General features: G+C 36.0%; 1 protein-coding gene across 1 annotated transcript; it reads left to right on the top strand.

Annotated features, from left to right (window-relative positions):
* Positions 1-2,051: 2,051 nt before the first annotated feature.
* Positions 2,052-18,437, top strand: LOC107746277 (pyridoxal kinase-like). Its single transcript, XM_016560412.1, has 11 exons — positions 2,052-2,791; positions 5,230-5,284; positions 10,617-10,721; positions 13,665-13,748; positions 14,395-14,429; positions 14,569-14,654; positions 14,899-14,944; positions 15,704-15,815; positions 16,115-16,251; positions 16,361-16,427; positions 17,654-18,437. The coding sequence occupies exons 1-11, from the start codon at positions 2,711-2,713 to the stop codon at positions 17,764-17,766; spliced, it is 921 nt and encodes a 306-aa protein (XP_016415898.1). The 5' UTR covers positions 2,052-2,710; the 3' UTR covers positions 17,767-18,437.
* Positions 18,438-18,683: the final 246 nt, after the last annotated feature.

Raw genomic sequence — 18,683 nt, 5'->3', positions numbered from 1 at the left:
GACGATTCACACGTTTGTGTGATAAAGGAACCGAATTTTGCGCGGTTATAATCCGGTCCTCCCTCTCTCGCGCGCAGTCACGGCTACTGGATAATCTGAGATGCGTTTGACTCAGCAGCCATAGACTGACAGAAACAGAGGCCAAATATCCAGTGGCATTTATAGTTTCAAAACTTTACTAACTATTGCCTCCAGTGGAAGATCCAGATCATTCATTTTCAGCCATGAGCAACACATTGACCAGTGGTCTGTTAATGGTGGTTATGCAAATCTTCCCACATAGTGAGGTAGATATGTGGGGGCGTGTTAGAACGAGGCGTTTTAGGAAGGCGTGGACGAGTCTTAACTTTTATAAAGAATATCTCTTTGGATTTGAGACTTTAGTCTTTGCAACTTTACAGATCTTCTTTATGCACCAAGAGCTTGTAACACTCCAAAGAGAAAGGAAAAATTGAAATCACATCATATGACCCCTTTAATAAAATATAGGCTAAATTATTCATCTCTCATCATGAAAAAGTAACATGACATGTATATTATAACAAATTCATTATTTTGTATGAGAAACAGTTCATTCAGCCTTGAAATGTTTCTGATCACTTATTAAAATTATTTTAAAATACATATCGGAGTCCATATTATGTGGGAGTGTGTTTCTATACTTAGTTACACTTGTGCAAAATGTGCACAAAAATATCCCCAGACACAAAATCAATTGTCTTAAGGACAATTACTCAAAAGGAAATGTGGCTGATAAATAAAGGAAAATAGTATTTCACTCTAGAAAATAAGACATTGTTACTTTTAGGGGTGAGATTAGAGCTAGTCCCTCAGAGTTTGCTTTATTTTATACATATGTTATCATTTAGATAGCTCTTTAAATGATTCATATTCGATCATTCTTTGTAGCACCTTAGAAAAGGGGTAGAGAAACATTCTCTCAGTATCTCACCTGTCACTGAGGCCAGACAAACCGCTCTGACCTCGTACGTTTAGATTCATAGTGAGGTAGGCAACATGCCAAAGATAAAAAAGATGAACTAAAGCCTGAAGCTGCCAGCCCACCTGTCCAAAAATAGTCCTGACCTGAGGCTTTGCATACGAGTCAGAATATTTTAGTTTCAGTGGACAATAAAGTACATAGGGCATTTAGGATAGTGGTTTTATACCATAAATATTCAAAAGAATATGTATTAACCCTCTAAAGCCTGATATATGAAATAATAGTCAGAAAGATCTAATTGATTTGAAATGCATTTTTGTTGTCTTTTATGGCTCATGTAGTATGATATGAGAATATGGAACTCATATTCTCATATCATACACCTCCGTTTTATTCAGAGGCCCAAACTGAGCAAAAATATGCAGTTTGTTGCAGATGTTGTTATTTATATGGCCAAATGAAATTCTGATAGCTTGTAATGTAAATGGAGATCTTTATACATATGAGTTGTCACTCTATATCTCCCAATAATATGTCTTAAGATATTTATATGCTTAGTGTTATGATCAAAGCTCTGTAGTTTTTATTGTCAGGGGAAAACATAATACAATACATAACTGAGAAATACAAATGAATGTTACACAAAAATCTGATTTTGACATCTGATTCTGAAATAAATAAATAATCAAGTAGCCTAAACCTAAGTTGTCATCTTGAAATATTAATACCAATATAAAAGTTATTCTTTTATACTTTCATTGAAAAATTTCACAGCAAAAAGACAGGTACACCACGACCTGAAGGTGGACATTTTTACAATTATAGGCTACTAAAAGGCTTTTTACTTTCAAAAACGTATAATCTTATCTTAATCGTATCTTTCAGATAACACAACACTTAGCCTATCAAATATGATACAGTAGGCTTTAGGGTGACATATGTAAATCAGTACAATTATAATATAGTTGGTAATTTAGGGGACGCATTAAGTAAATTACTGAGACATTTTATTTATTTATTGTTTGTTTGTTCAAGGGACACTTAAAATTGAATTTAAAACAATTTATTAAAGAAAAAAGAATAAAGCACCAGAATTAATTTTCATGGATAGAGGCGGATAGACATCACAGGTTGCCGACAGCGGTGACGTCAAACATCACCCATTCACGGCTTGACGTCACCGCCGACTGCGCTAACGATTGGAGGATTCTAGAGCGCGTCTTTGTGTAGAAGGACCCCACTTCCGCAACTCTACAGACTTCGGTTTATTGCGCTAATCCATCGCTGTATAACACGCCATTTCTTAAGGAGTGCACAAACTGCGTCGTTTCTCAAAAATAAGCGAAAGACAATAAATGCATACATTTATCTTCCATATAAATCCAGCATTTCCTAATACTCATAATTCCCAACGCAATCTGGATTTATTGAGGGTTCACCTTGGTTTATATGACGGATTCACATTGATTTCCTCAACCCATTCTTCTCTATCTCAATGCATGATAAATCTAGCCCACGGCGGACACGAGCGTCGTCGTGATGTCAGTGGATTTTAGGTGCCCCCTCAGGATGCCTGAGTAGTTGCGCTCGCTGCCAATGAGCGTCTCCAGTGTGAATGTCCTTCATTTCTCTGTCTGGCTAGAGAACTTGCCACCACGGATCCTAATCTGGATTTAAATAGGAAAGAAAAGCACCTCTCCGGTTCGCCGCTGCCCCTCAATCGCCTGACATTCTGGAGCGTCTAAAACAACTTTAACTGAGCGCGACATGGAGTGCCGAGTGCTGTCGATTCAGAGTCATGTCGTGAGAGGATACGTGGGAAATAAATCCGCATCCTTTCCGTTACAGGTGAGCATCGTTCATCCGAGGCTCGCGACGGCTGGAGCGGCACGATACACTCGTGATAACTGTTATGTTATGGTGCATGACAGCGTGCTGCTGCTGGAGAAAGGAAAGGTCACATGGTCAACATTCCCTTGCATGCTGTTCTTGTGCAATTTGAGGTTTTTATGTAGTAAACTTCCCTTATGCCAAATCTAGACTATTGCATTTCCAGAACTTGGCCTCTTGATGCTGGTTGCAGTGATATACGAGGCTGAATTTAAAATATGCTCCTATTAATAGTAACTTGGTTAACTGATTGTCACAAAAACTTAAAGCTCTGGTTAAGAGGCTCGTGCTGTCAAAACACTGCCGTTAATCAACGTTAATCATCACCAGAAATGATTGGGATATCGTTGAATCTCGGTTTCTGATAGATCATTTGGCATGAGGGATCGCGCCGCGTCCAAACCATTAAATCGGGCTCATTAGGTTTTGAATGTCTCCAGCTGTCATCATGCCATCAGAAAGCGGCTCTTCTTGTGACTCGAGCCCCTCTTCTGCACGCTCGCGCTGCTGGCGTACGTTTCCCAGACTGACGTCACAGCCGGGACACTCAATTCAATTCCAGCGAAATCGTGACATTTTTCTTTCCAAGGCTCTTCCAGCCGTGTCTAAAACCCACGCTCGCGCATCCTGCGTTTTAATGTTTCATCTTTAAACTTTTGAGTCAGCGTGTGACTTTTGAGTCAGAGAGTGCTAGATTAACCCTCATGTTTTGGAAATGTCTTTATGTTTGGGTTCCCAAAAACCCAAATCTGTACGTGATGTAAATACTATTAATAGTGCTACTAGTAAGTGAAGTTAACCTTTCATTTTCCTGTATGTATCTTTCATCTATATCTGTATGTGTGTGTGTGTGTGTGTGTGTGTGACCCTGGACCACAAAACCAGTCATAAGAGTCAATTTTTTTTTAAATTAGTAGAACAATATTTGGCTGAGATACAACTATTTGAAAAACTGGAATCTGAGGGTGCAAAAAATCTAAATATTGAGAAAATTGTCTTTAAATTTGTCCAAATGAAGTTCTTAGCAGTGCATATTACTAATCAAAAATTAAGTTTTGATATATTTACGGTAGAAAATTAAAAAAATATCTTCATGGAACATGATCTTTACTTATTATCCTAATGATTTTTGGCATAAAAGAAAAATTGATAATGTTGTCCCATACAATGTATTGTTGGCTATTGCTACAAATATATCCGTGCTGCTTATGACTGGTTTTGTGGCTCGCTCTCGCTCTCTCGCTTGTTCTCTCTCTCTCGCTCGCTCTCGTGCTCTCTCTCTCTCTCTTCATGTGACAACACTGAAGAAATTACACTTTGCTACAATGATAAGTAGTGAGTGTACAGCTTGTATAACAGTGTAAATTTGCTGTCCCCTCAAAATAACTCAACACACAACCATTAATGTCTAAACTGCTGGCCACAAAAGTGAGTACACCCCTAAGTATAAAATACAATACAATGCATCATCTTTTGAGCTCTGGAACTTGATACCAACTATACTTGTGTTATTAGTGTGATCATTTAGGAAGCTATTTATTTAAAAGCATACCTAGACACTTAAACTTTTAATTATATTGTATTTATACTATGGATTGAACCTAGCAGATAGAAAAGCTGTTAGTTACCCATAATAACCAGATGAATGTTGATCATAACTGAGTTCTGTGTCCCACAGACCCCAAATGCTACAAATAGTGCTGCTGCAAATCATATATGAAATTACCCTTTATTTTCCCTTCAAATGTGTTTTCCTTGACATAATCGAACCCCAGTAGGCCAATATTATGAAAGTGTTAACTTTCAAAATACTATGACTCATTTGCAGCACCTTTTGAGCTCTCTACCTTAAAAACATCAAATATGCATGTGTTATCATTTAGGATGTTAAAAGCATATGCTAGACTTTCATAAATATGCAGCTGAGACACTTAAACGTTATATAGCTTGACTATTTTAAATAGCATTTACAATGGATGGAGCCTAGCAGAATAGAAACTGTTAAAGTTACCAGTTGCATTGGATGCAAATACAATGGTTAACCATGTGAATGTTAATAATGTCATATTGTATAAAAATGGTTTATAGAAGGGGTGGCCAACATTGGTCCTGGAGAGCCACAGTCCTTATCAACCCCACCTGAACAAGCTAATCAAGTGTAAGGTTTGGAAAGCTAGAGGCAGGTGAGTTTTTATCAAGGTTGGAGCAAAGCTCTGCAGGACTGTGGCTCTCCAGGACCGACGTTCGCCACCCCTAGTATATGGTTCTGTGTAAGTATATTATGTATTCTTATTCTGACTATCACAGGCCCGTGTGAGTCTTTTAATGTAACTGTGTTACTCTCTGAATGAGCTTCTTTTCATGTTTTCATGTTTGTGTTTGTGTGTGTGTTTCAGGTCTTGGGGTTTGAGGTGGACTCGATCAACTCTGTTCAGTTCTCCAACCACACAGGTAGGCTGACACACATATTCTGCTGATGTTTGGATAACAGCTTGTCACTGTGAAGCAATGTCATTTGAAAGTATTTTAGATAAAAGTAGTTATATGGTTCACTTTGGATACAGTGTCTCAAAGTCTGCTTGTCTTGTCCTCATTTGTAAAATCTGCTAATTATTAAATGTAAAGGTATAAGTGTTTAAAATGTTGTGGAAGCATATTTGTTATTATGATGTCACACATGAGCCGAGTAGAATCGGTTACTGTATGATGTCATAATTAGGGCCAGATGGAAATGCAGCCCCAAACAACAGCTGTGTGGACTGATCAGGTTGTGAACACCTAATTAAAAATATACTTGTTATAATGACTTTGATTAATAATGCTTACCAGATGAACAAATTGTGAACATTGGCTGAAATGTTCAACGGTTTCTGAACATTTCAGCCAGTCACAGTATTTACATATAAGGGTTTGAGGCATTAGACATTTGAGGCATTTTTATTCAGATGGTTTTTGATTTAAGATCACAAGTTTTGATCAGTTATCGGATATCACTTGTGCGGAGTGCCCAAATGCATTTTCATATTCTTGCAGTATATTTCATTTGCAAATGCACTGTAGTGCACCTTGACCTCACTATGTTGACCTGTCTTACTGTCAAGAGGACAGAAACAGATGCTTCATTGAAGTGCTTAATGCATATTGCATTCACATGGTGTGGCAGTTCATTTTGAGCTGTGTGCGAGTAGAAAAGTGCAGTTAGTGAGCTGTCCAAACAGACCAAGCACTGATCCTTGTACTTCAAGAGAGTAGGATTATTGTGATATGTTTTCTCATCTTTGGATTGTGCACTTCAAATCTGATCCTTTAAATCATATCTATTATGTTCTGATTGAGACCTTTTTGCTCAAGAGCAGAATGCTGCTGAATTCTTTTGTTCTTTTTTTACTGCCCCTCATGCTCTCCCACATGACGCAAAAGAGGAAAAAAACATGAAAAATGAAGTCTACATGACTGTGTTATATTCCAAGTCTTTTGAAGCAGTAAGTTCATAAGAATATTTTCTGGTTCATGAATTGCACTTAAGTTGAACCTTTTAAATGAATCAGTTTGTTGAATTCACAAAATTGGTCTGAATGATTTGTTCATAAATCGGACTGATCCAGTTGCAAAGAGGTGGAAAATTTCTGGTAAATTTTTGAAATTTTCTGGAAATTTACAGGACATTTTCCACCCCTTTGCAACCCTGTTTTTAAATGCAACTCGCAGGAAGATCAGTAATGACTTAAATGTTCTTAAATCATATGTCGCACAAAGCTATTTTCATGGGTAAATCCAGTCGTTTCAATACTAGGAATCCACACAATTGGGAATTTTGCATAAGGGTTAATGATTTTTCCATGCAGATTTTGCAACAAGTTCAAGTTGGTCACATGAATTTGCCACGATGACCAAACAGAAAGCTGCTTGGCTTGAAAATGACTTCTGTGTGAGCTGTGCTTCATACATCGCTGCACTATTGACAATAGACAGTGGACCCTTTTTTTGCCCACAAAATTTTAATGTGACCATACCTTGACTTCAGAAGACTTGGAATATAGTGCATGATTCAAACAGACTACTTGTTTTATAATGGTGATTTGCATCTCCTCTTCCTGTTCATTTACAATTCATTATGAATGAAAATTACATCCTTTTCATTTTTTTTCTGAACTTAATACTCCAGTGTCCATATTAAAAGGGTAGAAGAAATGTTTATAGAGATGCTTTGGAATGTGGAGAATGTATTTAACTTTTTATTTTTTAATGTATGTAATAATGTATGAATGTTAAGTGTTGTGTGGACCCCAGGAAGACTAGCAATGCCTTAGGGCATAGCTAATGGGGATCCAAATAAATAAACTGTCCCTACCCTTTAAAGAAGTCTGTGTGAGAGAGAAAAAAATGATATAGTACTAGAAAAGTTCCCTCTGGTGACCCAGAACTGCTATACACAGGTGTCACATGTTTATCCATCACTGCTAAACTTCCCAAACACAATTTCTGGACCAGCTTCTTATAACACATCCCGTTTCAAAGCACGTAAGTAGAATAACCCTAACTGGCCTCGGATCAGTGGTCTAAACAACACGTGGCACAACCTGCTGTAGGCTGTTGCCCTGTGACTGGCCTCCCTCTCTCCTTGGATGCTTTCTTCTCCTCAGGGCTGCAACGTTGTCTTTAGCCACTTGAGTTTTTTTTTTTTTAAAGCATTTAAGGCTATAGATGGAGGGACACAGACTCGTGCGCTGCTGGCGTACTTAGTTTAACTGAGTACCAGGGGTCTGCGTGCTGCACTGTGGAGAGATTCTCATCGGGATTTTGTTGTAGTCATGTAGGTATGTGGTTTAGGCCTGTGGACCACACTAGGCCTGAATTTGTTTGTATATCGAGTCTTTAGCAGTCCCAGCAGCACTGTGGTTTCAGCACATGGCCAATTGAAATCATGGGTAACTGGTTTAGAGTGAATGGATGGGCAGTTTGAAGGGGCAAATCATCTAAAAAATTAGGCTGAATAAAGTAGTACTGTGTTTGTTGTCATGTCCTTCATTACTTATTTCTTGGGTACTACTGGGTACTTCTGGAGTTTAGAAGGTACACTAGACTTTTTCCAGATGATTCAGGCTCGTCTCAGTGTCCATGATGTTAATTTTAAGCTGAAGAGAAAAATGGTCTGATTGTAATTCAGCATTTGAGTCGTCTTAGGCCAGAAGCAGTATTATGATTCCATTTATAAATCAAAAATGTTTAATTTACCTTTTACAAAATTGACTTTTTGGTAGGAATGCAATATATTGGCACAGTATTGGTTATTTGATGTTGGCAGTTTGATCATTATTGGATGATATTGGATATTTCCCTGCTTTATTATTATGAGCCCTTTTTCTCATTCAAACATTTTTTTTTTTTCTGTATCACATTTCAAATGGAATATTTGTCCATTTTCTGCTGCTCATTATAATGTTGTGATAGCAGAATTCGCTTGTAACTATTTAATTTTTTTAGTGGTGTGATTTATTTATTTATTTTTTAATAAAAAAGGTTTATAAATTTATTACATCAGCCATTTATTAGTTATTGGCCATAAAATACAGTTCAAAAGTTTGCAGTCTGTAAGATTTTTGCTGTGTCTCTAATGCTTACCAAGTCTGCATTTATGCAATTAAAAATACAAAAATGTTGTGAAGTATTATTATAATACAAAATAACTGCTTTTTTAAAATATATTTTAAGATGTAATTTATTCCAAATATTTTTTTTGGAAACCATAGTTTAAAAAAAAAGTCAGGATTTGACATTTAAGACGTGCTTTTATCAGGATTTGACATTTAAAGCGTGCTTTTATCAACTTCGCCTGCTATCAAAAATCAAACCTTTCTTAAATCATAAAACTTTAGAGATGGCTGTTCATGCTTTTATCACCTCACGCTTAGACTACTGCAACTCACTATACTGTGGTAGTTCTAAGTCATCAATTGATCGCCTTCAACTAGTTCAAAATGCTGCTGCCAGATTCCTTCATAATAGCCGCAAAAGTGCTCACATCACTCCAATTTTGCGGACCCTTCATTGGCTGCCTATTAAATTCAGAATTGATTTTAAAATTCTTTTATTTGTATATAAATCTTTAAATGATCTAGCCCCTATTTATTTATCTGAATTACTATACCCATATACTCCATCCAGACGCTTAAGATCCAGTGATCAGAATCTTCTTCTAGTCCCACAATCCAGACTCAAACGTAGAGGGGATCGTGCTTTTTCAGTGGTTGGGCCGCGGCTGTGGAATAGCCTCCCTTTAGAGATTAGACTTGCCCCTTCTCTGTCCACTTTTAAATCTCTCCTAAAAACATATCTGTTTTGTTTGGCTTACAAATAATTTTCTATTATGGTCTTTGCTTAGTCTTTTATGGGTTTATACTTCGTTTCTCTTGTGTTATTAATATATTTACTTATTTTATTTTTAAGGCGAGACCCTGTTTAATTGTGTAGTTGTGCAGATTTTTATATTCTTTTTACTATTTTGAATTTCTGTACAGCACTTTGGTCAGCCGTGTGGCTGTTTTATACGTGCTATATAAATAAACTGAAACTTGAAAACGATTTATTTGAAATGTACTTTTTATTGTTTGCTACAACGTAAAACTCTTGATCAATTTAATGCACCCTTTGTTGGAAAAGTAACATTTAAAAAAAAAAAAAAACTTACTGACCCCTAACTTTTGGTGTATCATTGTTGATGCAAGTTAGTTTACACGTTAGTTTATAGAGGTAACAGTGTCCATTGACCTGTTAATTGGCCATCTCTAGTTAATGTACAAACATTTAACTGAGTTTCTGAAACATCAGACTGAGCACTTATTTTTCTTCCAGCCACGTTTAGAATAAATTTCTTACTCAAGACACAGCATGTGTTAGTCATGATAAGTAATAGTCATCATTATTCTGTTAACATTTTTTGGTAATCAGCATCTAAAAGTAGTTTCTGCCTGTTGATGTGACCGCAAGGTAAAGGCATTTATAATGTTACAAAAGATTTCTATTTCAGATAAATAGTGTTCATATCGATATCGGAATTAAGAAATATATCGTGATATCAATTTTGGCCATATCGTCCAGCCTTACCGCAAGGTGGTCTCCAGTCTCTAGGACTTCATCGTTTGACCTTGGGAATATATTTACAGATTGTGACGTTCAGACCTTCATCTCTGTTCACAACATCAATGGGCGCTGCAAAGCCTTATGGGTAGAAACAGCATGTACCTGATCACACGGCAGCTTCTGATGGTGATTTGCTGTGAAATAGTATCTGTATTATACGTGTGGGTGAAGTGACTGGGATTAGAGGTTTGTGGTTGCAGAGTTGCGGCAACAGGAAATGATGACGACAGCACCCGTCTTATCACAGATTCCCCTTTGCAGTCATCTTCTCCCCAAAACACACACACACACACACACACACACACATGCACATCAAGGCTACAATGATGCGTCTTTTTCATTCAGCCCCTCAGGCTTTCCTCTGTCCTGTTTCTTAGCAACAAGAAACATACCATGTGATTAGCTCGGTGACTCACCTGAATTGTGACATCACAGCTCCCGCAGCAACAGCAATGGTGTCTGACGAAACGGTGGCGCTTCTGTCCGTAGCCCATAGACATGTGAGAGCAGGTGCAGGAGGTGTCATGTGACCAAACGAGATCTTCGTGCTCGTAGCGTCTCGAACGTCAGCGGACGCTCTGTATCAATACTGGATTTGGAATCTGATTTCTGTGTATTTGATGTGTGATCTGTCTTTATTCAGGGTACTCTCACTGGAAGGGACAGGTCTTGACTGCAGATGAGCTTCATGTCCTGTATGAAGGGATCAAACTCAACAACGTCAACCACTACGACTATGTACTTACAGGTCAGTTCTTTGACTGCCATTCATGGCAGTGCAACTCTGTCTGCACACTGCTGTGGATATTATTTGCATGCTTTTTTGAGCTGAGGGATGAAAAAATGGAATGATGGCATTTTGTGATGGCATAGAGCAATGCACATGGGCCCTGTGTGGGACCCTAGAGGCCCCAGGGACAGCCCGGTGCCATATCTAAAGATCATAATATCATAGAGAGGAAACTCTTTTGTCTGTGTAGAAATCTTCATCTACAGGCAATTTGGGCTCTGTGGATTTCTAGAAAACAAACTAGTGAGAGTGGGGGAAAGTGTGTTTAAACAGTTTACATTTCAGTTTATTTAATTTAATTGCTGGAATGTTATATATACCAAACATACACATTTCTTTGCATAATATTTGTACAATATTTTCACGTTTTTCAAAAAAATATATATTTGCACAATATTTTATAAAATTTTTGTATAGTATTTTACGTTTTGCATAATTTAACAAAATTGCAATAATATTAATAACATGAACAATTAATAATAATTACATTTTATTCATTATTTTTTATTTTTATGTAATAACAATTACAATAATTTGTAGTAATAAGTTTTATTCCCTTTTTTATTTTTTCACATATGTCTTATTTCATCTCAAGTATTGTAACCAGCTACACTGAATTCTGATATATCTTTATTAGTTGCAAAATTGTTGTTAAAAAGTTTTTGTAAAATATTTATATACAATATCATTCAAAAGTTTGGGTTTTTTGAAAGAAGTCTCTCATGTTCAACAAGGCTACGTTTATTTGATCAAAAATACTGTTAAACTGTAATATTGTGAAATATTATTACAATTTTAAATAACTGTTTTATTTTAATATATTTTGAAATGTAATGTATTCCTGTGATGCAAAGCTGAATTTTCAGCATCATCCAGTCTTCAGTGTCACATGATCCTTCAGAAATCATGCTAATATGCTGATGTGCTGCTCAAGAAACATTTCTTATTATTATCAGTGTTGAAACAGTGTTTTTGTGGCAACTTAATGTTTTATGATAGATTGTCATAGCTTAGATTTAAGGTCTGGAACAAGAGTAAAGTAATAAAACGATATATATAAAGATATAAAATAAATAAAGACATGTCAAAATGTTCAAATTTGATGTATTAAAAATCAACCTGGTGTATAAAAAGTGCCAGTCATTGAAGCTCCCACAGGAGCCAAGTTGCATTGGCAAGTGCCGCTTTTCTTCAGAAAATGTAATAATCTAGTTGATTTGTTTGTCTTGTGCATCCAGTAGGTTTGTGTTGTGTTGTCTGGAGTCAGAGAGGAAGTGATCACATCTCTCTCCTTCTCTAACAACGCTGCTAATCAGCACCAGGGGAGCGCAGAGGACACATGGTCATAGAGCTGCAGGTCTCACACGAGCACCGCAGACTGAGATGTTGTGCTCTATTGAGTGTGTTAGCGAGCGAGAAGTCTCTGGTGCATGGGCTCTCCTTTACCATCACCTTGAGAGGAGAAGCAAGAGAGGAAAGCACAGGACGGGTAAAGAGGAAAAGGAGAACATAGGAATAGAGAGCCATGTGAAGTATTTCTACAGGGAGTCCAGCAGAGATATAGTTTACATTGTGGCTGTAGTGTACACACCCTTTCACACAGTAAAAATGTGCTTAGCTCCATCTAACCATAAATAGGTTATAACAATGAGTCTTTTTAAATTTTAGTTTGCTTAAATGTAAATAGCTTTATTTTTAAATAAGCTGTAGTTCTGTGGCTTATTGAGTGTATGCTACCATTAAACATATTTGGGTCAGGTTTTTTTTTTTTTTTTAATTAATGCTTTTGTTTATAATGTTACAGAAGATTTCTGTTCTATATAAAGGAATCTTGAAAACATTTGAATGATGATAAGAAATGTTTGCTTATTGAGTGTATGCTACCATTAAACATATTTGGGTCAGGTTTTTTTTTTTTTTTTTTAATTAATGCTTTTGTTTATAATGTTACAGAAGATTTCTGTTCTATATAAAGGAATCTTGAAAACATTTGAATGATGATAAGAAATGTTTTTGAGCAGTAAATCCGCATATTAGAGAGATTTCTGAAGGATCATGTGACACTGAAGACTGGCGAAAAATTCAGCTTTGCATCACAGGAATAAATAGCATTAAAATGTGTTAAAATGGAAAACAATTATTTCAAATGGTAATAATAATTTACGATATTATTGTTTTTACTGTATTTTTGATCAAATAAATGCAGCCTTGGTGAGCATAAGAGACCCCAAACTTTTGAGCAGTAGTGTATTTACTTTTAACAACAAAACCAGACTATTTCAAAATCACATGAAAAAGTGGTTTTCTTGTATTGATGGCTTTATATAACGAGTTGATTTTGGTGGCTGTCAGTGTTTTGTTTTCAAAGCACTCATTCTGTATCTCACCTGTATATTGACCATCTGTCTTAATGCCTAGGCTCTATTTCTAGTGCACTATTATAATGTCAATCTTTGAACTGCTGTCGGACCCTCCTGCATCCCTCTCTTACTAGTGGCTTGTGTTGTCGCAGTGCGATTCAGTGTGTGACACACTGGGACATCATGAAAGCAGTGAAGGTCAGATGAGTCACATATAGGAGTTATTTACCTGACTGGAGAGACCGAGCCGCCACATGACCAGTAGCTGGAGAGTGGCCCTGGAAGTTTCAGAGCTGTCCCAGCCCAAATAAATGTGGATATTTATGTTACTCACTTCATTTGATACAGTGCATGCGTTGATGTGTTTGAGTTCCAAAATTGCATCCAGCTTAACAGTTGAAAAATTCTCAGGCACAAAGAATGAGATTGACCTGTCGCTCTTTGTGCTGAGTGCTTGTGCTGAGTGGTCAGTATATTTCAGTATATAGTAGTTGGTAAGAAGAAAGTATTGATCAAAGCTCTGCTCTTTCCATTACTGCAGGTTACACTAGAGATACATCGTTTCTGGAGATGGTGGTTGACATTGTTCAAGAGCTGAAGAGGGCCAATCCTAACCTTGTATATGGTGAGTGTTTTTCAGTCTCTTTCATCCTATCTTAACATAAAAGTTGTATAGATTTTCTACATTATAAATTGTTTTTACAAGCATGTTTACTGTTAAAAAGTTGGGGGTCGTTTTTTTTTTTATTCATACTTTTATTCAGCCAGGATGTGTTATGTTGATCAAAAGTGACGGCAAAGACATTTATAATGTTACAAACATTTATTATTTCTATTTCAAATTAATGCTGTTATTTTGAACTTTACCGTTGATCAAAGAATCAAAACGTATCACAGTTTCCACAAAAATGAAGCAGCACAACCGTTTTCAGCATTGATAATAGGAAATGTTTCTTGAGCAGCAAAACAGCATATTAGCATGATTTCTGAAGGATCATGTGACACTGAAGACTGGAGTAATGATGCTGAAAATTCAGCTTTGACATAAGAATAAATTCTATTTTAAAAATATATTCGAATAGATATTTAAAATGGTTGCATTTCTTGATATTGCCGTTTTCTTTGATCAAATAAATGCAGCCTTGGTGAGCATAAGAGACTTCTTTCAAAAAACATGAAAAACTTTGTCTTCGCGACCCCAAACGTTTGAACGCTAGTGTACATTAATCTTGCACATTAAAGTATAACTAGTTTTACTCTGTTTTTCTCAGTTTGTGACCCTGTCTTAGGTGACCATGGTTCAATGGTAAGTTTACTTGTGTTCTTGTTCCTCTCATTCTGATTTCCTTATTTTTTTGTCTTCTGTCCCATTCTGTTCATTATACAGGAAACAGAATTTGGAAAATGTGACATTTATTTCTCATAGTACTCTTTGCCTTTTGCAGTATGTTCCTCAGAATCTCCATCCCGTGTACAAGAATAAAGTGGTGCCTGTGGCCGATATCATCACGCCCAACCAGTTTGAGGCTGAGTGAGTAGAATACCTCCTCTTAACAGCTTTGTGTGTGTTATTTGTGATTGGATGTTTCTGTGCTGCAAATGTCCAACCTCTCTAGCCCCTCACCTGCTTCAGTAAGATTGCTGACAGAAGAGTGATATTGTAGTTCCCTCTAGTGGTCAGCTGTGGATTTACCCATGAACCTTCAGTGCCTAACAGCTGTTCACATCACACTGGTGTGCCATCAACGCTTCTAAGTCCATGTTCTTTATTCCAGGTTGTTGACAGGGAAGAATATCAGCACGGAGAAAGATGCTGTGGAGGTGAGTTTAAATACATACATGAGAAATGGCCCTCATAATCAGAGCTATTTATTTTAATATATATTATTTCTTAGTATATTATTATTAATGTTATTATCTAATATTAAATTAGTAATAAATTAATTTTAAAATATTGATAATAATTATTATTATTATCATTTGGGTTATAAATTATTATTGTCTTATATATTATATATGTTATTTTATTATATATTATTTATTACTGTATTATCATTATTATTGTTATTATGATCTAATATTAAATTATTATTGTCAATAATTTATTATCTTATATATACATATATCTTATATTATCTAATATATTATTATGATATATTATTATTATTGTTGTAATGTAAATAATAATAATGATTATAATTGTTGTTGTTGTTATTGCTATTATTATTGATAATAATAAGAAATATAAGAACAATAATAAAAATATGTTGTAATAATATTTTAAAATAATAAAAATAATTTGTTCTTATCTTAATATTGTCTAATAATATACTAAAAGATAAGTAATAGTAATAGTAGTAGTTTAAAATCATTATTCTTATTTTATCTACTAATATTATTATTACTGTAATGTGAATATCATTATTATTATTACACCCTTTTTTGTGAACACTTTGAAGACTGTTGTCTGTATTTTTGGAAACTTTTGAAAACTGAAACGAAGCACATTGCTGTTCACATGTTACTGGCACCCGGTCGAGGTCTCTGACTGTGTGTGTGTGTGTGTGTGTGTGTGTTCAGGTGATGGACCTGCTGCATAAGATGGGTCCAGACACCGTGGTCATCACCAGCTCTGATCTGCCCCCTCGTCTCGGAGACAGATTCCTGGTGTCTTTTGGCAGTCAGCGCATTTGTAAGTGTGTGCGCTTCCTGTGCAACTCAAAATTACTTTGTCATGAATCTAAAAACATGTCAGACTGCTGAACAATGGAAGATAATATCACTGTGTGCAGATTTGACCAATGACAAAATTTGCAATTATGAGAGATATTTGAATGCGTATGAGTTCAGATATTTTTATGTTAATGTTTTTGTATTTATTTGAAGTGCCTACATGGGATTGTGTAGCCTAGTGGTTAAAGATCAGGGCTGGTTCATGTATGATAAGTTCTTGTGAAGCGAATGAAGAATAAAATAAGCATGTTTGTGCAGTGATGCCTGATGGTACAAGGACGACCCAGCGGATCCGAATAGAGGTGCCGAAGGTGGATGCGGTGTTTGTGGGGACCGGTGATCTGTTTGCTGCTATGCTGTTGGCCTGGACTCACCATTACCCAACAGACCTGAAGGTACAGCATATATTAAATCAGTGTGTCAGAAACGCATCCCAGTGATCATGCAGCGTAGTAAGAAAATGCTGATCAAGTCTCTTTCTCTCTGTTATTCTGTTCTTCGCAGACGGCATGCGAGAAGACCTTCTCTGTTATGCACCATGTCATTCAGAGGACTATATCTTATGCCCATGGTAAAACAACGGCCAAAAGCTTTGTATTTGATATGCATGTTGTAGGGTTGTCAATACACTTTCAGCTTCAGGCGATATCAACAGCAAAAACTAATATAATACTAAACATTCTTTTATCTAAAAGATTAAACAATAACATTAACAAATTAAAAACGTGGCATGAGGCCTACAAGTACTGTCATCATTTACCTCAAGTTGATCTTTATGAATTTCTTTCTTCTGTTGAACATAAAAGAAGATATTTTGAAGAATGTGGGTTACCAAACTGCTGGTCCCCATTGACTTCCATAGCCATTTTTTTTTCCATACTATGGAAGTCATTAGGGTCCATCAACTGTTTGCTTACCCGCATTCTTCAAAATATCTTCTTTTATGTTCAACAGAAGAAAGAAGGTGAGTAAATACTGACAGAACATTCATTTTTGGGTGAACTATGCTTTTAAGTAAACATTTTTTTCCAAGTAATATGTTGAGTCAAAAATAAAACCAAGAACAAAAAATACAAATGAGTGCTTTTCAGGTATCTTGCATCAGTATAAAGTAACGAAATCCATTAAACTTTCTAAAATTGGGGAGAAATTACTACAAAGTACTTGCATGCAATTATATTCCCAAAAAATGTTTAACCAATTAAAATGATGAAAATCTCAATCATAGGATATTTACTTATTCACTTACATCGGTGGCCAGTTATGGCCATTGTAAAGACTAAGCATGTAATTCATACATCACTATCACTGTTTATGTATAAACTCTACCGTTCAAAAATTTGGGGTCAGTAAGATTTTTTTTTTTTGCAAAGAAATTAATAGTTTTATTAAGCAAGGTTGCATTAAGTTGATCAAAAGTGAGTGTAAAGACATTTATAATGTTACAAAAAATTTATAGTTCAAATAAACGGTGTTATTTTAAACTTTGCATTCATTAAAGGTCTTGGGGGGGATATATACAGTATATATATATATATATATATATATATATATATATAGTACAGTTTCCACAAAAATATTAAACACTATTTTCAACATTGAACACTCACAAGTTTCTTAAGCAGTAAATAATCATATTAGCATGATTTCTGAAGGATCATGTGACACTGAAGTTGCAGGTTTTGGTGAGAATAAGAGACTTCTTTCAAAAACATTAAAAGATCTTACCGACCCCAGACTTTAGGCAGTAGTGTAAGTGAATGATCACTGAATCATCACTCTCTTGTGTATTTTCAGAGATGGCAGGTCCTGGTAGAAGACCCAGCCCGGCCCAGCTGGAGTTACGGATGGTCCAGAGTAAAGCTGACATAGAGGATCCAGCCATAGTGATGGAGGCCACTGTTCTATAGAGCCGCCACACGCCACATCTCATCCACACATCTCACCCTCCGCTCACAACTGCACAATGTATAGATGTTGTACATTTTGATATGTAATGTGACATTGCCTTAGAATCTCAGCCAGAGCTCAACAGTTCCATCTCAAGAGATTCAGCAGGGTACAGCCAAACAAGCGAGAGGGAGAGAGCCATCGCGCTCCGAGAGAGTGTAATGCAGAGAAAAGAGAAGGGACGAGGAGAGTGGGAGAGATGATCAGCCTCTCTCATTCACACGATTTTGTACATCTTCACCATCTCTGTCTCTCTCTTTCTCTCGAAGCTCCTCAAGAACTCCGGTTCGTCCTGCACACAAAAGCCCAGTCACTGACATTTCCAGACCAGGTCAGTTATGTAACTAAACTGCCATTGATCTAGTGAGGACCAAAATTTAAAAAATAAAATAAACATTACATTAATATAGGTGTGATACTTTCTATGCTCTGTGATTTTGAGTCATAGCAGTTCAGCAACAAACACAGAAAACAAAACCTAGATGGCTGAGTCTCACAAAAACTGTCAAGAAATGCCCGAGTCATATTTCGGCCTGAATCAAAAGATCAAAATAAGATTTTTATTGCATAAAGGAAAAAGAAGGATATTTATTAGGACCATTAAGATTTTTTTTTTTTTATTGCATTCTTTTCCCCAGTTCTCTGTTGCTCACTGCAATGGGAAAAATTATCATCTTTATATCTTATTTTGTAATTATATATACTTTTATAAAAGTATATTTAAATTTAATTATATATTAGGGCTGTCAAATCGATTAATCGCACATATACAAACTTTTATGTTGGATGCGATTAATCATGATTCATCGATTTGACAGCCTTATTATATATGTATATTCTTTCCTATTTATTTTTATTTTCTATATAGATTTTTTTT

Source organism: Sinocyclocheilus rhinocerous, unplaced genomic scaffold (assembly GCF_001515625.1).
Source record: "Sinocyclocheilus rhinocerous isolate Xijiao unplaced genomic scaffold, SAMN03320098_v1.1 scaffold798, whole genome shotgun sequence".
NCBI classification, from domain to species: domain Eukaryota; kingdom Metazoa; phylum Chordata; class Actinopteri; order Cypriniformes; family Cyprinidae; genus Sinocyclocheilus; species Sinocyclocheilus rhinocerous.
Note: the sequence above shows the minus strand (reverse complement) of the source record. Positions and strands in the feature narration are given on the sequence as shown.

Coding starts and splice junctions, on each gene's coding strand:
- LOC107746277 (XM_016560412.1), top strand. CDS start 2,711: ATGGAGTGCCGAGTGCTGTCGATTCAGAGTCATGTCGTGAGAGGATAC. Junction 14,430..14,568: donor TAGGTGACCATGGTTCAATG/GTAAGTTTACTT, acceptor TGCCTTTTGCAG/TATGTTCCTCAGAATCTCCA. Junction 16,252..16,360: donor ATTACCCAACAGACCTGAAG/GTACAGCATATA, acceptor TGTTCTTCGCAG/ACGGCATGCGAGAAGACCTT.